This window comes from Triturus cristatus, chromosome 5_2, assembly GCF_964204655.1.
Source record: "Triturus cristatus chromosome 5_2, aTriCri1.1, whole genome shotgun sequence".
In the NCBI taxonomy this organism is placed as follows: Eukaryota; Metazoa; Chordata; class Amphibia; order Caudata; family Salamandridae; genus Triturus; species Triturus cristatus.
The window spans coordinates 22,637,102-22,659,845 of NC_140588.1; the positions used below are offsets into that span (position 1 = coordinate 22,637,102).

The 22,744-nt window shown below is 44.3% G+C and overlaps 1 protein-coding gene across 2 annotated transcripts in view; it reads right to left on the minus strand.

Moving 5' to 3' along the window:
• SLC9A3 (solute carrier family 9 member A3) overlaps positions 1 to 22,744 on the minus strand; it is an 840,704-nt gene that overhangs the window by 274,125 nt on the left and 543,835 nt on the right. For both annotated transcript variants that reach the window (XM_085606775.1, XM_085606776.1), the window contains exon 8: positions 13,825 to 13,914. In XM_085606775.1, coding sequence (XP_085462901.1) covers positions 13,825 to 13,914 — 90 coding nt within the window. The remainder of the gene's footprint in view (positions 1 to 13,824; positions 13,915 to 22,744) is intronic.

A 22,744-nucleotide genomic window follows, 5' to 3' on the forward strand; every position in this document is an offset into this window, starting at 1 on the left:
GGAATGCCGAACTCAGGGGGCCACCAAAAAGCAGGCCAGATCGGAGAGAGGGGTCCAAAGATGACCACCTCCGTTTTATCGGAGTTGAGCTTTAGGCAGTTCTCTGCCATCCACTCTCCTATCAGGCTCATGGTATTTTGAAAGCGTTCTACCACTTCCGTCCCTTTATCCTTAATGGCCAATACCAGTTGTGTATCATCAGCATAAGAAGTTAGGCTCATCCCAGATGCCTTTATTATACTTGCAAGGTCCGACACATAGATATTAAATAGCGTCGGACTCAGGGATGAGCCTTGGGGAACCCCACACGGGAGCGACAGCTTAGCTGACTGATATGATCCCAGGGTGACCACCTGAGTTCTATCGGCAAGGAAAGACGAGAGCAACTCTCTAGCCAGATAGTCAATACCCTTCTTCCCGACACGGTCGACCAGGATCTTGTGGTCGACCGTATCAAAAGCCGCCGAGAGATCCAGCAGTACAAGCAGCGCTGTCATGCCCTGATCACGAGTGGTTCTAATATCATCGGCTGCCTTGAGAAGGGCAGTTTCTGTGCCGTGGTATTTACGGAAACCGTACTGTGTGTCATCCAAGAGCAGGTTTGTCTCTAGGTATTCTGAGAGCTGTTGATTCATCGCCTTTTCTGCCACTTTAGCTAGGAAGGGAAGACTAGCTATGGGCCTATAATTTTTGAGCTCTTCAGTGTCAAGACTGGGTTTTTTCAATAGAGGTTTAATCAGCGTGTTTTTAAGGCAGTTAGGGTAAATCCCAGAGGTCAGTATGGTATTACAGACCTGGGTAATGACAGGGGCGGTAGTGTCCATCGCCATGGAAAATACTGCAGGAGGGCAGGGATCCAAGGCCGAACCTGATTTAATAGATTTCATGATGGTGATTATTTGATCAGTGGAAAGGGTCCTAAAGCTGGTCATGGAACTACTGGGGCTGGTATAAGCAGGGGGAGCATTGCTGATGTAATTTTGAGAGGAAAAGGCTTGGTAGATGTTATTAACCTTGGAGTAGAAAAATTCTGACAACGCGTCACAAAGTAATTGGGACGGGGGAGGATATAGATCTGGCGCAATACCAGTCAAAGTTTTTGTAATGGTGAACAGTTGTCTACTAGAATTTTTAGATGTTTCGATTTGCTCGGAAAAATATATTTTTTTGGTAGCCACAATCGTGGATTTATAAGTGGCCAAGGATTCTTTGTAGATAATCTTACTTTTAGGGTCATAGCTTCTGCGCCATTGCCTTTCCTTGTTCCTGCTTATCTGTTTTAAGGCTCTTAGTTCATCAGTGAACCACGGAGCAGTAGGAGTGCTTCTGTTCCTGGAGTAACGTTTAGTGGGTACCAGATGATTTGAAGCCTCGCTGAACCAATCGTGAAATTGGTTGGTAGCGATGATAGGATCAGCAGATAAGATAGGGCGGGTTTCATCTAGTAATGCTACGAGTTTATCCTGGTCTAGACTCTTCCAAACTTTAAAGGGGGGTGTTATAGAAGATACAGCCTTAATTTTTAAACCGCTGAAAATGGCATAATGATCCGTCCAAGGCATGGGCGAGATGTGTGATATATGTAGGCCCTCTGCGTTGGAATACCATCCAGCGTATGTCCTGCTTTGTGAGTAGGGGCGGTGACTAGTTGTCTGAGACCCATGATTTCTAGGTCCGAGATGAGGGCAACGGTGTCCCGGTCCTCCAGTTGTTCTAGATGAAAATTCACATCGCCCATCATTGTAACAGATGCTTTTGTGGCTATGACTTCTGTTATAACGCTAAGGTTGGTGAGGAAGTTTGCTTTGGTCCCAGGGGGACGATATAGAAGTACACCCTTAAAATTATAGAGGGCTGCAAGTTTTATATCGAAATACATTGCTTCACAAGCGGTGGGTGGGATGGGTGATGTATGAACTTCGAGGTACTCTCGAATTATGATCGCTAGCCCCCCACCCTTTTTTCCAAGCCTGTCCTGTCGGTAGACTTTATAACCGGAAGGAACTGCCACAGCAAGATCGGGGCCTGAAGCATCATATGCCCAGGTTTCCGTGATGAACAGTACATCCAAGTTATTGTCGATAATAAGGTCAGCAATTTCTTGGCTGTGTTTAACTAAGGAGCGCGCATTAATAAGTGCCATGAGAGTGACCACTTCATTGGTGTCATTCTGCTGATTGACAGCCACCATGGTGTTGTAAGTCCGGATCATGATGCTGCAGTGTGGGCAGGTCAAGTAGGCGTCCTTATTTAATAGTGAAGGATCATATATGATGCATTGTGAGGAGGGGGTGGGTTGGAGCCTCATAAGAGTTGAGCGGTCATATGTTTGCTTGATTTGGGAGGAAAATACAACAGGGGACGTGTCCCCTGGCCCGGAACAGGCGCGGACGGGCGCAGACGGGCTTGCCTTTGGCGCGCCTTCGGCGCGCCACCGGCGCGCCCGCTGCGCGGACGAGTGTCCCTTCCCATTTATCCGTGTGAGGAGGGTGTGAGGCGTCGAGCAGCTGCAGCGCTACCCCTCCCTCACCCAAGATGGCCGGCCCCTTCCTTCACAGCGCGAGAGTGTGACAGAACGCGCGAGGAGTGATGGCAAGGCAGCGAACAAGTGAGTAGCAGCAATTAGGGTTTAAAAGGATTTAAAAAGGTTAAACAGCAAAATATACATCAAAGTTAAAAACTATGCGATGAAATTGCTAAACGCTAAGTAAAATCCCCCGGCTTCCGCCTCAGGGGAGAGACCAGTGCAAGTCAGCGCGATGCAAAATCTGGCTGGTTAAGTACTCTGGGAGGGCGGGAGGCGTCGAGCAGCTGCAGCGCTACCCCTCCCTCACCCAAGATGGCCGGCCCCTTCCTTCACAGCGCGAGAGTGTGACAGAACGCGCGAGGAGTGATGGCAAGGCAGCGAACAAGTGAGTAGCAGCAATTAGGGTTTAAAAGGATTTAAAAAGGTTAAACAGCAAAATATACATCAAAGTTAAAAACTATGCGATGAAATTGCTAAACGCTAAGTAAAATCCCCCGGCTTCCGCCTCAGGGGAGAGACCAGTGCAAGTCAGCGCGATGCAAAATCTGGCTGGTTAAGTACTCTGGGAGGGCGGGAGGCGTCGAGCAGCTGCAGCGCTACCCCTCCCTCACCCAAGAGGGCCGGCCCCTTCCTTCACAGCGCGAGAGTGTGACAGAACGCGCGAGGAGTGATGGCAAGGCAGCGAACAAGTGAGTAGCAGCAATTAGGGTTTAAAAGGATTTAAAAAGGTTAAACAGCAAAATATACATCAAAGTTAAAAACTATGCGATGAAATTGCTAAACGCTAAGTAAAATCCCCCGGCTTCCGCCTCAGGGGAGAGACCAGTGCAAGATAGACATGCTTGACTACAATATGGCTGCAGCTTTCTCATGAGACTTCACACTGGCTAAAAAAATAGAGCTTTGCTGGTCATGTAAACGAGAAATGGCAGCCTAGACATCATGTAAACCCAATCTTATACCAGCATCATCATAACACTATAACTTGTCACCTGTACTTCTTAGCCTCAGTGCCGCGGACAGGTGAGTTAAGGCTACATTTCTTTTCTGCAGATGCTGGACATGTTGCTCTCCTGATCACAGGCTGGGCTGCAGATGTTACAACTGGTTGTGTTGGTGAACTCCTTCTTCCTTTTACAGATTGTGCTACATTGCAGTTGTGTGTCTAATTGGCATTAGAATGCATTTGGGTTACTTTACTTACTTGCAGACAGAAGGGTGCAGGGAGTTGAAGACCAGCCAGCGGATAAACAGATTTTTTTAAGTTAATTTTGCTGTCAAGTTATTGCATCTGTTACTCCCAAAGAAAAGCACAAATGCATGTATACTCATGATAAACTCTTCATTCTTTTTATAACCTCATTATCACTTGTTCTACTTTTATGGGACCTTGTCTACCACCAGGCCATCCAAGTGTTATCTTACTATCTTTCTCTAAACCGCCCCTCTCATTTCTTGCACATCCTACAGGTCTGACGTTCTGTCCAGTGTTTGAACTTCAGGGTTGTAGGATTATAAACTTTGTCGTCCAAACAATCCAATTATAACAATATTCACCTCTTGAAAACAGGACCCTTCATTTAAGTCATGTTTTCTTACAATTGTTTTAAATTTTATTTTGAGAGTTCAATATAGCACAAATGTAACCCAAGGGTATCAGACCATAGTGCAGCTAAAAGAACCTGTTACTTAATGATAGACATCATAACATAATGACATAAAGTATGATTAATACATCTGATTAAGAGTCAAATAGAATTTTCTAACTAACAAGTGTGGGTACGGGCCAAAAATGTTCAATTTCTTGAGAGGTGCATACCTGATGACTTAGGCCAGATGTATCAAAGGGTTTCGCCCATTCTGTGTCTAAGGGAAAATGTGTTTATGCATATAGCCCTTAGTGTAGTGTCAGCAACTAGGCAGATTGTGCCATGTGAGAGGTGATCTATGAGTTCAGCCATCTCAAGAGCATTAAGCTAGAAATTTGGTCTGCTGGATTTGCCTGACCTCTTTTTTAACGTGCTTATCAATGGGTTTTCCAGAATGTTTGATAGAAGAGAGTTCCATACATTTGGAGTGGATCCAGTGAAAACGTGGGCATGAGTTTTCTTTTCCCTCAATTTCAATGGTCCAATCAAGAGGGAATTTGCACTTCACAGGGAGCAGCTACCTCCTGAGATCTTGAGTTTGCTTGTAAGTAATCTTGGTTCATCAGGGTGTAGGACTTTGTGTGTCATGCACCCTATCTTAAATTGGATCCTGGCTTCTACAGGGAGCCATTGGACACATTTTACGGGGGTTGTGATGTTGTCCAAATGCCTAGGCCCGATTTATATTCTCACAGCAGTGTTAAAATCCTTTTAATGGAAGCCCAGGTAGATTTTGTTAAACATGTTAGTGTTTCTCTTTCGTAATCCAGTCTGGATATTACTAATGATTGAACTGCAGTATTGAAATCTGGAGGTGGGGTTAATAGTTTCATCTTCTTCGGGAATTGGGTTTGGATATACCTGCTGCATGTGAATGAGCTTATGTGTGTTTGCATGTTAATGTTCTTGTCAAAGGTGATCCCAAGAGATTTTGTTGATTCAATGGTGACTGGTTAACAATTGAGGGAATCAATGTGTTTTGATCAGGTCTGTATTGGGAGGAAACTGTGGAAAGGTGAGAAGAGTGGGAAATAGGTTTTCACAGGATTATATTGAAGGTGGTTGCTTGCTAGCCAGCATTGTGTTTTCATCAGTGTGTCATTGAGTCAAGTGATAGCTTCCTGCAAGTAGATTTTCAAGTATAGTTGGGTGTCGTCAGCATACATGTGGTAAAATAGGTTAGCCTGTTCAAAGCTCTTGATCAGAAATTCCACATATAAGTGTAAAAGTGTGGGGAGATGGTTGGACCCTGCAGGACTGCCATTCTTGCTGGGTGTGCATTCGATAGTGAGTTTCATAGTTTGATTTGTTGTTGGTTTTGTAGAAAGGAGGTGAACCAGTTAAGAATGGTAGTAGATAAACCCATTCTGCTTCCGAGTACCTCTAGCAGGTGTTTTCAAATGTCGATGACAATTCAAGCAGATGAAAAGGCAGGCGTTCCAGTCGAGAGTGTTTAGTGTGTCATCTATGATGCTTAGTATGGTCGATTCTGTGCTATGACCTGGTCTGAAACCAGATTGGAATCCATCCAGGAGATTAAACTGTTGGATGTTTTGGCATGGGTGGTTGTGGACACATTTTATACTAGTTTCAGTTTGACACTAGGCAAAAAGTATTCCGATCTGTTGGGATTGTGTCTGGCTTTTTTAGGAGGTGTGATACTTGTCATATCTTCAAACAATTTGAAATAGTTCTTTGGGCTAAAGATGCGTTTATGAGTTTTGTTCCGATGGGTGTTATTAGATGATTGATATCTTTTAGGTTTGTAGAGGGCATTGGATCATTGAAATGTGATGTTGGTTTCTTGGATGCGATGACCTTGAGTATTTCATCCTCTGTCAGGGTTCTGAATTCACTCCATGTAGCCGCATTTTATGTTGTGGTGAGGTGGTTATTGGCCTGCCTTTTGTCCATTGCTATAGAAACACTGTGGTGGGTGATGTGAGTTCCAGTGTAACTTCCGCATGGGACGGAATTGATTTTTCAATATTCGTTATTTTCTACTTAAAAAGGTCGCCATCAAAGCGGGAGAAACATTCAGGCGGCGGGGCTGAGTCTTCGCTCCAAGGACCAGCCAACATCTAAATACAGCTGGTGGACTGCCAAGCCAGTAGGTGGAAAGACAGTTGAAAAAGTGACAGTAGAACCAGTTCCGCCAACATCTAAATCAGGTCCTTAGAAAGTTTGAGAAAAGGTTTAAAAAATGTTCTTAAAGTATTGAAAAGGTCTCAACTTTCAGCTAAAGTGAGGCACATTGGAGATTGCACAGAATCTCGACTTGTTCGTCATTCCAGCTCTGGAGATCATTGATCTGAGAGTTCTGTGCAAAGCTGGGGTGTTGGCTATAGGGCAACAGCCAAAAGTAGGAACTTGAGAGAGCCCTCAGCTCTTATGATAAAGAGAAGTTAAAGAGAGAGGGACACTCCTCAGAAGGAGACACAGAAGAGGGTGTGGATGATGTCGTAGTCCAAAGTGATGTAGGGGAAGAAGATGATGTCCACACATCTTTACCCCTTTCAAGACCCCTTTTACCAGTGGGAAGTGACAGGAGTCACTCTAGCAGACCCCCTACATGAAAGGTGGTAGGAACATTTGATGAAGAGCTTGACCTCCTCTCACTAGAGGAGAAAAAGCTTGAACTCAAGGAAAGGAGACTAGTCCCTAAAGAAAGAAGGGTCAAGCTGGACTTAAGGGCCAAAGATAATCGGGAAAAAGAGGAAACCTTTGACCCTACAATCCCAAATTTTAGTAATGGTGATGATATTGACAAATGGTTTGCAGCCTTTGAGAGGGCCTGCAAAATATGGAGGATAGCACACCAAACCTGGGGCTCTCTATTGTCGGAGTTATTCTCAGTGAAGGGCAGAGATAGACTTCTGACCCTTAATGAGGATATGGCTGACTCCTATCAGCATATGAAGGAGACCTTGATAGAAGGATTTGTACTCATGAAGGAAGAGTGCAGAGTAAAGTTTAGGGACACCCATAAAGGTAACATTTTGCAGACTTCTGAGTCAAAGTACTAAAAGGCTGTATAAAAGGCAATGAGGTTGACACGTATGATGAGCTATAAAATGTAATAATGTACGACAGAGAAAATGCATCAGCATTTGGTGAATTTCCAGGAGGTCTTTTCCAAGAAAGCTGGGGAAGATAGCTAACAATTAGCTCAACCAGGGTGACCAAGAAGGCAGGACTGGCCACAAAAAAGGTGCTCAGACTTCTCAGCAGGGGAGGGAGGTGAGCATCAACAAAAATAAAAAGGAGTTCTTTAAAGGCCCCCCAAGGTTTTTCTCAGGAGGGTGGGCCCCAATAATCTTCTCAGACTAAGGGTAGGGGCTACCTAGGTAAGAACTGGGATCCTACAAAGGCAACTGGGACATGCTATGACTGTCACCAGTCAGGGCATAGGAAAGGAAATCCAGCATGCCCAAAAAGTTCCCCGTGATGCACAGTCTATGTGAATGGCTAGCATTGGAGTAGGGTTGGAAATGTACTCTGAAGAAGCAAGAGGATACACTGAGGCTACTTTAGTTTTCCTGGCTGGGTGGATATTTGAAGCCCTAGCAGTCTTACCTCCAAGCATGGAGAAGTATAGGCAAATGCCAAAAATCAATGGGACTGAAGTAGAGGCTGTAAGGAATACAGGTGCCAGTTTCACCATGGTGGCAGCTAGACTGGCTTCCCCAGACCAAATAATGGCTGGTTTTATTTACCAGGTGACCAATGCTGAAAATGAGACTAATCTCCATCCAATGACCTTGGTAAGCTAAGAGTGAGGAGGGGTTATTCGCCCAAAGAAGGTGATTGTGTCCCCTGCTATCCTAGTGGAGTGTCTGTTGGGAAAGGATTTGGAAACTTCTGCATGAGCAAGTGGAAAGGAGGACCTATGTAGAAATGCTGGGCCTCCCTGAGTGGGTGTATTTGACCATGGGAGAACAACAACACAACAGGGACGTCATGGGAACTTGGAGTCTGAAATAGTGATCCAAGGGTCCTGTTGAAAAAGAAAGAGCAAGAGGTCTGCTAAAACAGCTTCTAAGAGGACACAGAATCAGGGGGAGTGTTCTCCTGAGGGAGATGCCCTGGTGCCCACTGAGAGAACTGCAGCTGAAGGAGCATGGGCTGACCTGGCAGAACTCCTCAGTGCATGGGAACCATCCAGAGAGGACCTATGACAAGGACAAATGTCATGCCCCACTCTTTAAGGCCTTGGGCAGTAAGCTGCAAGGCAAGAAGAGGGAGATGTAAGTGGCACTCACAGGATCTACTGGGAAGATGAGCTTCTGTACACTGAGGTCAAGGACCCCAAACCAGGGGTAGCCAGGAGAATGGTGCCCCCCTATTTAAAGAGTGTATTCTGACCTAAGCATGTGACATCCCCGTAGCTGGACATCTGGGACCAACCAAACCCTGGTAGAGGTTGGTTCCCCATTTTTATTGGCCCCAGATGTCTGAAAAAGTGAAGGAATTTTCTCCTGTGTCACCAATCAAGCCAGCAGTAAGCGAGGGGGACCTCCAAAGGCTCCCTTAATTCCACTTCCAGTGGTTGGGACTATCTTTGAGAGGGTAGGGATTGACATCGTTGGTCCCCTTGACCCTAAACTGTATCTGGGAACATATTTATTCTAGTGGTAGTGGACCATGCATTTCCTAATATGATTGGAGACATGTGAGAAAGTTGTCACACACACTAGTAGATCTATGGTGTCTTTGGTCTTGGGTGTAAGCAGTGTTTCTCGAGGGCAGTACGTGCTCTTTTAATGGTTTTACAGACACGTTTGTGGGGGTATCCTCTGGTGGTCAGTCTGTCTGTCAGGATATTGGCTTCTCAAAAATAGTCCTGTTTGAAAGAACAATTCCTTCATTCCATTGATCCACTAGTGTGTGTGACAGTTTCTCACCTGTCTCTAATCATATTAAGAAATGCATTCTTAAACACTGGTCTATACTCAATACCGGAGACCTAAACCTTGAGCATCCTCTGTTTGCCTTCTGAAAAAACAGAAACATCAGAGACCACTTAGTTAGAGCCAGCCTTTCAACCAAAAAAACAACTCAAACTCTTACAGACCTATGGGGCATGTCTCCCCTGGTGGGGTATTCCAAATGTGGCAATTGCTTTGTTTGGCAATTTACATTTGAAAGTAAAAATTTCAGATTTGGCAACATTCATATCACTCTCAATCAGTTTTCCATTTATAACATTGCAAATGTGACCATGCTATCTTTTGCCCATGTAATCAAATCAAACATCACAGAAAATCCAGTTCTGAATCTGCCAGCTTCTAAGCCATCTATGCTTCAAGGTATCCAATGCACCCCTTGTAGACCACTTTACAGAAATGGGACAAACAGAGGTTGACATCCGTTGGCAAGTAATCACCGTAGTCAAACCACCACCGAGAGGTGCCGACTTAAGCTTCATACTCAACAAAGAGGAACTCAAATGGATACTCCGTACCAAAAGTCAATAAACCAGTTTGAACACCGGGAGGACTGGAACTCCCTGGTGTGAAACCTCACCTGCACACTGACAATTTACCGTGCACTGCGAATGGCTCCTGTAATCTGTATTTATATCTGCCTTATGCTATGCATATGAAGGTACATACTGATATGTTCTCTCTTCTATCATGTATATGTTGTCCATTATAAATTTGTTTTTATTTTCTCCTCCTCCACGCATATAGATATATGCTCCTTGCTTTACCCTTCTCCTCCTTCACTTTGTATGTACACACCCCGTATTGTTGTTTCGATCATTACTATTGATGAGAGCCACTACATATATCATTTTGGACAACTTTCAGTCCTGAGGCTCCATAGATTGTTATGTGTTCATTAATGGTTTTATTGAATTGCCTGCTTCTAAATGCCAAGATATTTGTTCTTAATTTATTATCTGTCTTTTTATCACTAATGACCTTAATGCGCCTTTATATTCCATTCCAATATGGGCACTTTAATGTGCAATTATTTTCAGGTCCAGCTCTATCCTTTCTTCCGACTTTGCCGAGCGCCCCCGTGGACTCACTTCCTCTTTTTCGCACGGGCGCACATCATGACGTAGATATGTACATGCGATTTCAGCACCGTATTCTCACTACGGTGCGGTGACATGGCGATTTCGTTGGGCAGTTCTGCCACATACATTGGTTGGAGGTAAGTGCACATGTGACACTACCATTGGCAGTCACTAAACGACCTTGACCTGGTTGCCCCAGCCGATCCTGGGCTCTGGCTGGCAGCCTGCAGCTGCAACTGCCCAGACAGGAATCTGACCCCTGCTAGGCATTGTGAACACTCCCAGGAGTCTGTGACAAAGGCCTACCTGGGAAGGAGGTGAGTGAAGTGGCACATCGAGGTGGTGAGCTTCAACGCATGCATCGTCTCTGATTTACAAGCAGACTGACTCCTAAAGGAGAAAGCCACCCTCCCCCAGTCCCTAGGCACATTTGCACCTCACGAGGCAGGACAATTACTTAGTCAGGAGGTGTATACTCCCAAAAGGCAGCCACATACGTAAATCCAATGAAGGTTTCTGCCATTTTTAGAAGTGTCAGAATAGAAGGTTCTGGTAGAAAAGGTGACACACACCCCTGTATGTGGTCACCTGAGGGGCGGATTAGCAACTTGGGCAAGTAGCCCATTGGCTGCTTGCAGCCACACCCCTAAAGCCCCATAATCTACAATTTAAGGGACACCCGCCCTGCAACTGCATGACTGCAACTCATCCAGGACCGAGGCAACTCCAGACCCTCTTGGATTAGCGGCTTTAGTCCCCTGCAGCCCGCAAGTAAACAACAGACCCCTGGAAGAAAAGAATCGCTGGCCATCGGGCCTTCTGAGGGATCACTCAAAAGTAGGTGTTCCAGTGCATTGTGGGAAATGTAGTCCTGACCTCCAGCAAGTTTCAGGATGCTACTGTTTTCCACCGGACCTCCGGATGTCGAAGTATCATCTTGCTGACCTGACACCTACCAAGGCTTGTTGGTGACCAGTCCGGTTACCACCATCTTTACTGGACGCTTCAGCAAGAGGGAACCATGAAGCACCTTCAACCCACCACAGCAGTGGTCCAGCTATCCACATTTTGCATCTGTTTCCTCCCCAGTACAGTTGAAGTGGTAAACCTAGCTCTCCTGCAGCTCCTGCTTCAACACTAAGAACAGCCAGGACAGCTCTGAACCCGAGCCTCCCTGGAAACATAAAATTGAACTGACTGTTGTGGCTTGGTCCTGTGACCCGCATCACCTTAACCCCCCCCCCCATGGTTGTCACGTAACTCAACCTGCAAGGGACCGATTGTCACTAGTGTTTTTCCCCATTGACCGCAATAGTATAGTTTTACAGTAGTGAATTGCACTGATTTATTGTTTTTTCTAAAATCCATAACTCCAGTTATATGCATCCGATTGTATTCATTTTGGTGTCTAAATTAATATAAAAATCTGCTTTATTTTTAGAAATAGGTGTCAGATTTCCTTTGAGTCATGTCAATTGATTATAGTCCATGTTGATACTCTGAAATGCTTATCCTGTTCCATATATTTGGATAATATACAAAAACACCATGATCTCATCTGAAAATGTGGTCATCGGATTGCGGCACCCCTTGGCCTCCATAATTACTCGACCAAAAAGGTTTCAGTAGTTCCCGAGCAGTGGGATAGACTAATTCCCACATGGTGGTGGCTTTGTCTAATTCAGCTGTTGGCTGATCGCTGAATGAATGGATTAATGCAATTCTAATATTTTGAACATATTTCCTCAATAAAACAGGGAAAGAGCGGAAACCAAAATCGGCCCTGATAAAAATGTTCAAACTAGCCCCAAACTGCAGGAGAACGTGGTCATGGGGCCATGTTTAAGGCAATTATTTTGACACTTTATTAGTACCCTGGTTCTTAGGGTTATTGTGTTGACCCCGTTTATTGTTACAGAATGGCCAGGCATGTCCTTTAAGGAAAAGACGATACTGGGTTTGCATGAGAACTGAAGGGACTGAGGATGAATATAGACATGCATGATTTATCAGTTGCTTTCATATCCTTTCTCCTTTACTGACAATGGCTACTTCAACTATGTTATCATGTAACCTTTTTTTTTTCTTTTAACTTTATTTTCAAGTTTTCCATTATAACAAAATACAGTTACATTCACTCTTTGGAAGACATTCTGAGGCATGATATAATGTGCAATTAGACAAGGTCGGACAGCATTCTTTTGTAGTACCTCTTCTTAAGTAACATGAACATAAACAGCATTCCTGTTATATCAATACAATAGCTCGCACGTAACAGCTAGTCATTTTAGTCCTTGGAATTGGGGTGACGGTCACAAACAAATGCAACGCAAAAAAAACAGTTTACCTCTATTTAGGTATATTATTAATCAACATTCCTTAATACTTTATCCCACTCCGATGCAAGGTTCAGCAGTATCCTCTTCTGTCACTGCAGTTTTCAACAGGTAAGTCCTATATGGTCCCCATATGTCTTTCGGTGCACAAGGTACCGGTATCAGTTCGTTATAGGCTTCAGACTGGGTAGAACAATAGGCTAAGTCAGTTTTCCAGTCAGCAAGCGTTGGTAATGGACCCTTCATCCATCTCATAGCTACTCTCCTTTTGGCCAGCATTAATCCAATAGCCGCTAGCTTACGCACCCCTTTGGGAATTAGTTTGTCATAACCTAGTATTGCAGTTAAAGGTGTTTCTAGAATGACACATCCCAGCATTGTGGTCAGGACCCCACTCACCTCCCGCCAGAAGTGTCGTACACCTGTGCAGTCCCATGCCAAATGCAGAAAGTGCGCTCCCGGGGCATTGCATCTCAGACAGTTGTCCTCTCTCGGAGCCCGTACCTGCTAAGTCGGGCCGGTGTATAATAGGTTCTATGAATATACTTAAAGTGTGCTAATCTATGCCGGCCGTTGGATGAAATCGTTTTGATCTTCATAAAGCACCAGGTCCATTGTGCCGTGGTCACTTCTACCCCTAACTCTTCCTCCCAGTCTCTTTGGTACTTTTCTTTGGCCTGTTCCCTATGTGGCTTAAATAGTTTATACAATAATGTAATGCCGTGTTGTGTAGTTGGAGCCTGTAATAGATATTTGAGGGAGGGCATTGCATCCGTTTCTGCTGTGCCAGTGCCTAAACATTCCCGCAGTGCATTACGGAACCTATAATAGTGAAAGGCATCAAGTGGTGTGGTTCTTTCTATGGGGGTAGATACCTGCTCCCATGTTTTAGCTACCCCATTTGTGAACACGTCTTTAAAGTACTATCATGTAACCTTCTTTACCTAGATAGTATTACAAATTAAAAAATAGAGGTTTGGGTGAGAGCAGTAAGAGTGCACACGTTATTTTACATTTTTGATGGATTCACCCCTGATGTTACTTGGTTTGAGAACTACATAGTCCTCATGTCTGAAGACCTTTTAGATATTGTATCCGTGCACCTACATGACATATAGATGGGACAAAACTCATAATCTGAAAGAGATTTTGCTGATTCGGAAAATGTTAAGGTTTGTCTTGAGGGAGTTAATTGCCAGAAGGAAGAGCAGATTGATTTGATTTAGTCGGTATAGACGCTCTGACACCAAAGGCTTTGCAATGTAGTAAGTCAATCAAACTTACCCTGCCGTGCAACTTCTCATTCAACATGGGCTCCTTGTGCTCGCTTCTTTTCACTTTCAGCCACTGCACCAAAGGCTTGATTGTTAGTCCCTGTATAATGTGAAATTGGTACATAAAACAAGATCAGTATGTAGGACCATCATAAGCAAAAAATAAGCATAAAACTGATGCCTCGATGAACAAACAGTGGGGCATCCACGGGACTCATGTGGCAAAGATTTACGGCGCATATCAGCAATGAGGCGATAAAAAATTATCGCCGCTTTTGCATCCGTTTTCTGGCAAAAAGCGGCGATAATTTTATCGCCTAATCAGCAAGGTCACGCTATCGCGTGAAACCTTGCATTTGCGCCTGAAATCTGAACGCCCAGCTTTGCATCTCTATTGAGATGCAAAGTGGGCGTTCCTGCCCTGACATGACTGGAGAAATGTCGCTAAGCGACATTTCTCCTATCATCAAGCCCCACGCTATGAAGCATAACGGCAACAAAAGTAGTGATAACCCCTGTTATCCCTACTTAACCCCTGTTATCGCTACTTTCCTTACGCCTGCTTCAAGCCATGATATCCTATGGAAGGTGGATATCATGGCCAAGTTTGCCTTGCCCTATCATCAAGCTAACGCCAAACTTTGTGAGATTATCGCTGGATTTCAAGCGATAATCTCACGTTTGGCAGTTAGCGCTAGGATTTTTATCGCTTTTGAGATAAGCGTTGCTAATAGCACGCTATCTCAGCGATGAAAATCCACGTTAGCCGGCAATAATTATCCTAGCGCTAAGTGAGCTTAGCGATAATTATCGCCGGTCCTTGATGATATATCCATAAATTTCCTCAACCACTTCATATGTATTTCAGAAAAACCAACAGCATTGTGCCCAGAGTACTGTGGTTTAAATTCAAGATGAAAAAAAAATCATTGCAACATTATATATGTGAAACGATTAATCCGAGAAAATAAAAAAAGGAGTATTGTTTTTTATTAAAATTCTTGTAGTATATATAACGTCTACTTCGAGAAGTCGCATTTCTTTTGACTTCCGAGATGAAAACATATTTTAAAATGTATGTAATGGTATGTGTTGTTTGCAAAAAAGAACATTATAGACTATCTTTTAGGAGTTTTTTTTCAAGACCACGAAAAGCTACACTCCCTCACACACTTCCAATTTCACTTGAAAGGTTTCACACAGTTACTGTGCTTTAAATTTAATCTATTTGTTACGATAAATGGGAAGGTGCTACTGGATGCAAGATTATGTGATTGGGAGGAAAACCCCTTGGGCACCACTAAAATGTTTTAGCTTCCTCACAATATTTAACATTTTACCTAATAACGGTGAGAATATATAATTACATGTTGTCACCTATTATATATACCATAGTCATGTACAAATGATTGTCGCATTTGTCAAATTAGATATTTCTCTAATAAACAATGCATGAAAACAGCATAATCAGCAAGTAATTTCATGGGAGAGAATAGGAGGTACTGGATACCAGAAATTGAGGCATGGAGCTTAGTGCAGAACGTGATGAAGTAAAAATGAATTGTTCAAAAGTTCACGAGAGAAAGACTGGACGTGAAGTGTCTGTGTAGTCCATGGGCAGCTAGAAATGCATGTTGTGCGCAAAGACAACAGGAAGGATTTTAAGTACAGCTGTTTTAGGAGAAAAGAAGGCCTCAACATTAGATATCGTGGTAGATCCTGCCAAAAGTTCAAGGATAATATTATTTGCTCTTTCTTTTGACAATGTGTGAATACGGCGCTACAGCTATGAATTAGCATGGTGACAGGCATGGTGACACATCAATACATGCCTTACGAGCTGCGCACTTCTATTAGGATACAGAGCCCTTTCTAGTTGGAATGTCATCCTAAACCCAAATATGCCCTTGCAGTAACTCACTAAGGAAATTCAATAAAGTGTTTTCCAAATGCGTTTTGTTGGCTCAGGTTACAGGTAACAAACTGTACCTCTTGCACATGTATTAAAGAAATATAGAGAGAATGCTGTAGGAATATTATACAATGGCACTTGCAGGCGAGCTGGATTAATTTATGCAGAGCCAATGAATTTTAGGTCGGTCTTTAGCCATCACCTTTTGATTTTAAAAACATGTAATGTTTAATATACCTACTTCAAGGGCCTTTCAGCCAGCTTTCATCATCCATTGGCCGGTTATTGAGTCATTCACATTGTGCTTCCGCCCGCTACAGCATGGGGCAATGGGTCAACCCACTTCAGCCACTGGCTAACTTCACTTTTAGTGACTGCATCTTGCTCTTTCAAAGGAAACATATTGGCGCACACGGTAGTTCTCTAAAGCATCATTGTTTTAGTTTATACTTTATTACTTTAGCATTGCCTTTTCTTTAGAACCAGATGGCATAGCAGAACACTTTTTACCAGCTCATGTTTTTGATGTGAGCATAGGGCACATTCCAGCTTGATCAATTCATGTCTCCTGCTGTGGTAAATTCATTTGAGAGTGCCCTTTGCTTATCTGAATGCTGCTATTTCACAGCATACCAGATTGTGTCCGTTTTGAACTGCTCTTTGTGAAGTGATTTTTTTAGTAAGCATGCAATGAAGTGCATTTATGATTGGACTCCTGTATTGTGTGCTGGTAAGTAGTATATCCTGCTTGTATGGCTTTCTAGTTCGTTTTTAGTGCGCTTTTTACGTCATGCTGATATAGAAGTGTATCCTTTATGTTACTAACTCAAGATGTGCTGTTTATTCCAATGTCCTCTCATATCTATCTATCTATCTATCTATCTATCTATCTATCTATCTATCTATCTATCTATCTATCTATCTATCGATCTATCTATCTATCTATCTATCTATCTATCTATCTATCTATCTATCTATCTATCTATCTATCTATCTATCTATCTATCTATCTATCTATCTATCTATCTATCTATCTATCTATCTATCTATCTATCTATCTATCTATCTATGCAACTCTATCTATCTATGCAACTCTATCTATCTATCTAGACAATTCTCCCTATCTACGCAACCTTCTCTACATATACAACCCTGTCTATCTAGCTATCAATGCAACCATCTCTATCTATGTAACCATCTATCTATTTAGCTAGCTATATATCTACCTATCTATCCTCTTATCTATGTATCTATCTTATAATACTGTCTATAAAACCCATTCTATCTGTATGCAAGCCTCTCTGTTTTTAAACTCCTCATGACTCAAACTACGCTCAGCAGCAGCATTAAATGATTGTCCAGTCAAATACTTATTTTTATGACAAAATGAATATTTATATATGAGCACAAGGTAAATGCAACATTCACAAATAATACACACTGTCAGGTCAGGGCTGTGGTGTTTCATAGGCGGGTCCCTTAGTCCCACTCCCCTCTGCTAATGGTCATGGTTATTCCACAATTACTAAAGGTGACATTCAGTTTAAGACCCTCTACTCGTCCAAGGTTAAGGGGTTTCACTTGCCTTCCTACACAAAATTCTATGACGAAACAAGTAAAAAACCTTTTCTTACTTTGTATAAGTGCTGTACAGTGCAGCACTCATGCAAAGAGAGATTATAAAGCTGAAATGAAAACATTTCTCCTCTTAACGCCTGCTTTTCAGCGGTGTTAGTTTTTGGCGCTAAATCCTGTCTACTAATGTTAATAGATAGGGTTTAGCATAAAAAAGCATGAGCGGTTGCATGGGAACACCCATGTACCACCCATGTAATGTCCCCTTGACGCAAAGTAATGCAAAGCAACATTTTGGGCAGCTTTGCATTACTTGTGGGTACTTTCCAGTGCAAAACAAGTTTTGCACTGGAAAGTGAATTAGAAAAAAAATATTTTGTGCTGGTTAGCATCACTTTTTCGACGCTGACCCAGCGCAAAATGTTTGAGACTCTCCCCCTAAATGTTAATAGTAGGCATGCAGCACTTATTGCGCCACTCACTTAAGTAGCCTTTTAAACATGTCTCAGGTCTGCCATTGCAGCCTGTGTGTGTAGTTTGAAACTGTCAAAATAAACCTTTTGCCAGCCCAAACATTCTTTATAATACATGGAGGTAACCTCTAGAGTAGGCCCTAAGGAGGCCATAGGGCAGGGTGCAGAGTATTTAAAAAGTTGGACATGGACTTTTAAGTTTTGCATGTCCACGGAAGTGAAAAACTCTGATATTAATTTTTCACTAATGCAATGTTTGCCACTCCCATGGGATTACATTGTGTTACCTTATTAAATGTATTATGTGTTAACTTTCTATTAGAAGAAGGTAGGAATATTGAATTTGGTGTCTAAAGACTTGTAATTTAACACCATCTTTTATGGTAAAGTTATATTTTAAGACACAATTCTGAAAATGTCACTTTTAGAAAGTTAGTAATTTCATGTCTCAACCATTTGGTGTCTGCGGCCTACTTCCTGGGTCACGTGAGCTGGTGCAGCGGACAGTTAGTCCCTGTGTATTGCTCCCAGACAGTGAGACAAAGAGGGAATGGGTATCCACAGAATGGGCCATCTCTGATTTGATGTAGGAGAGGAGCTGTCACCTACATCACTTTCACATCACAAAGCCTCTGCCTGATCCCACTCACAAAGGCTTTGACGCTAGTCTGTTGTATCCACAGACAAGCTGGGACCATGGCACCGAAGCAGGAATTTCCAAACACCGCTGGGGGGTGGAAGCCTCCAGGACCTCCTTCTACATTAAAGCTGGCACCAGGTAAACATTCTGGACCCTCAGGTCCACCCCTTAAGTACACCTCTAGTCCTGTGCAAGACTTAGAGGGGCTGCTGTGCTGGTCTGCTGCACGAAGGACAGCTACTCAGCTGCCCTGCTACTCTGCAGCCCTATTTCCTGAGTGGAATGGACTGGACCTGCATCTTGAACTCAGGACCACTAGGGTAATTTCAAGGGCTAGCTGTCTGGCCTCCTGATCAGAGCCTCAGGGATAGAAAAAGGCTCAAACCCCCTTGAACCCATCATCTGGACTCTGCCTGCCCTCCTAAGTGATTCCACCCCAGTTCTGTTTCCTTGGAAGTAGGTCTGAAGGTGCTCTGCCAGCCCAGCTGTGATTTCTTGTTACAGAACTGGTGCAGCGGGACACATCTCCTTGCATCCTTGTATCGTAACCATCGCTGTGCAACACATCCGTGATACAGGATTTCAGATCACAGCCCACAGCTCATCGGAACCACTGCTTTGTGACACATTCCTGATGCAAGACTTCACATCACAAGCCTTCGCTGACAGCATCCTCAATGATAATGCAGGACTTTGCATCGCAAGCCTCTTCCACAGCTCCATCAAAACCGCTGCTGTGCGATGCTTCCCTGATGCAGGACCTCACAACACCACCTACAGCTCATCGGAACCGCCGCTGAGCAACGCTTCCTCAATGTAGAATCTCCGAACACTTTGCTCCAAGATTTAAGTGACTTTGTTCAGCGAGCTTAACCGAGGGCCTGTATAGACCCGCACTCCATCGCTGTCAGCCTGCATTTGTGACTGTGTCCCGTTCCAGAATGACCAGATAACCACAGTTGGTGCTTTGTGTTTTTAATAACGGTGGGCAGTAAACTTCACTCCGTCGGTGGAGTTTAGGGAGTTTTGCCCAGTGGAGTGCAAAGTTTGGCAAAAACTCCTCCTACCTCTAGTGACACTAGCCCCTGTAGCCCTGAAGGCCACAGCTTTCTGACCATTAATCAGTGGCTCCAATCTGTACCTGCCCAATGCAATGGGACCTACGGTAAAAGTGTCAAATCCCATGCCACCATCAGAGTCAGAGAAGTCAGGTGAGGAGGCCCTTCTTAAATTGGGGCCTACCTCTGTTCCACTTGCAAAAGCACCTAACTTTGGGTGCACTACTCCCAACTGGGGGATTACTACTGGTAGTACCAGGAGGGGTGGTAGTGTTAGTTGGTGGAACATTTTATTTATTGCCAATCCTTGGGCAACTGGGATCAGTTTTCCAGTGCCCAGGCTTTTTACAGACATGGCAATATGGTTTCATTTCAGGAGAGGAAGGAGTTTGGGACCCACCCCCAGAAGAGGACTTTTGGGGCTCTGTAGTGGACTTATCTTTAGATTTATCCCCACCTTTCTCTTGGGGCTTGGTAGAATCTTTCTCCTGGTCACACCCCTGATTCTTAGGCCTTATCCTGGTTCTGACCCATTTGTCTGCCTTCATTCCCAATTCATGGGGAGAGGTCAGATCAGAGTCCACCAGGTACTGGTGTAAAAACTGGTTTTGACAATTACTAAGGATCTGCTCCCTCATAATCAAATTGTACAATCCTGAAAAGTCATGCACTTTGCTGCCATGTATCCAACCTTCCAGAGCCTTAGTAGCACAATCAACAAAGTCTACTAAGACTTAAGTCTGAGCTTTTTGGGTGTCTCTGAACTTCAACCTATACTGTTCAGTGGTTAGGCCAAACCCATCAATCAGAGCACTCTTGAAGACCTTGTAATCACCAGCATCCTCTTCTCTTACAGTGAAGAGCTTATGTCTGCAAAGGAGAGCCATAGGATTGCTGCCCACTGACCTTGAGGGACCTTCTGTACTTTACAGGCCCTCTCCAAGGCAGTTATCCATTTGTGGATGTCATCCCCACTCTGGTAGGGAGGGACAATCTTACTTAGGTTTCTATGGTCATAAGACCTCTCCCGATCTTTAGGGAAATTGCTGCCACCAAGGGACTCTAGTCCCTCCTTTTTACTAGCTCTGTAGAACTCTAGGGCTTCCCTATCTAGGGCCACCTGCTGCTTTCTGAGGTTGAACTTGTCTTGCTCATACTTCAGCAGTCTCTCCCTCCTCTCCTGGGAGGTTTCCCTCCCTCTGTGATAAGAGACAGAGGTCCCTATAGAGGAGTTAGACTGGACAGATCCCCTGGAGAGAGATCTATCCCTTCTAGCCCTACTTTCAACTCTTCCTGGAGGAATAAAGGAGGGAGCATTGTTGTCATCTTCCTCATCCTCATCCAGGAGAGCTGGGTTCACCAGATTCTGTTCATTGTCATCAGTCTGGTCAGCATTAGAGGTAGGGTCATGGGAATTTCTACCACTAGGCCCACCCTCACCTGCTGTCCCACCCACACTGCCTACCCCATCAGGCCCACTAGGCCCTGAGATATCATCCAGCTTAAGTATCTTTACGAGATGCTGGGTGGTTGGGCTTTTGCCTGTCTTCAGCTTTCTAATGGAACATAAGGCCCTAAGCTGTGCAAAGGAGAGATCCTCATATTTATAGGGGAGAAGCCCACTGGCTTCTGGCAGGGACCCACTGGTCCCTGGCTGATTAGACATTACTAATGTGGTGTGGTGTATTGCACTACCTACACTAGTGTGGCCTACTAAACTCTCTTGAGTTGTAGAAAGGGTGTGCTATCCCTTAACACACAACTCTAAGTTCAGTAGAACCTACTGTAACTAAACTTGATATTATATGTACCTCAGGTACCTTTAGTGGTTTTCAGTTGATCAATTCAATTTAGATTATCTGGTAAAACAATAGCAAGCTGGAATCCCACACACTGCACACCAATGTGAGAAGTTGGCCTGATATGCTGTCCACTAGTTCTAGTGGGCCCCTTGTATCAGTTCAAACAACCCCTTATGGTGATTGGTTAAAGGCAACCTTTATTGAAAGTTATCCTAGTGGTAGCTATGGAGAGCAGCCTTCAGGCTAAGTCTTGAAGGAATGGAGAGCAGCTTGTTTTATCAGTCTATAATCTCTTGAATGATCAAATGAAAGGACAACCACACCAGGTATATATTTAAAATATATGTATTTAAGATAAAACACACCCCTCTAGTCACTTTATGAGACTGGAGTTCGAAGTACTTAATTTACGAGTTAGCAATCAACAGTAATAGCACAAATACATGTTTGGGCCCTAGGTGCGTACCAAACCATATACCAATAAAGTGGTATAAGAACCACGACTGAACTAGACACAAGGCCTAGAGCCTGTAGAATCGCTGGGACCCCAAGGAACCACCCAAGGCAGTGACATAGGGGACCCACGGGGGCCGTGTGCAGTGTGTAAACACAACCGCGGGGTCCCGTTAGCTTTTATGGGCAATGTCGCGGTTGGAAATTTAAAGATTAGGGACACTTACAATCGAGTTAAGACCAAACCCTTTTGGACTTAAGAAGTTCTAGGGCTAGCACCCACGGGAGCACCGGAGTACTCGTGTTACCTCACCCAGGGAAGCCGGGTGCATAGGTGTCTTTTGGTGTCGGGTCGCGTCGTCGATTACAATGGAAGCTGGCAAAGAACTGCTGCTGCCGCGAAGAGAAGTGTCCGAAGAAATCCAAGCCTGGATCTAGGATGGAAGGAACCTAAAAGCTGAGGGAACAGTGTCTGGGTCACTTGCCAGTGACCGAGGGCAGGATGGACCAATGCCCACAGATGTCGGGTGCTTGCGGTGAGTTGACGGGTGTCTTGACTCTTCAGCCACGAGGTCCAGGAGGTGTTGAAGAAGTCCATGAGCTGGATTCAAGCTGTCCCACGAAGTCTGTCAAGTGCTGCGGTGTTGGTGACCAGATTGGACCCGACAAGCCTTGGCAACGGCAAGTCTTGTGGAAAGAGAAGAAGGACGTCGGTGCAGACCAGCAAGGTCTGAGGGACTCACCCAGTGAGGGTAAGTCAGGACACATCTGGAGCAACCAGGAAAGCCCAAGTAGAAGAGGAGTTGCCTTCGTGGGGACCCACTAGCCAACGGGCTAGCAATCGCGAAGGAGCCTCGAGCGGTCACACTGGAACCCGACCCATGGGTCACTCGTGGAGTGGAGGCGAGAGATCTTCAGTGCAGTCAGTGCTCAAGGCTGGGGCTACTCGGAACCCAAAGCAGAACTTCAAGGATAAACAGAAAGTCGATGTACCAGCAATAGTATGTGGTGCCCAGG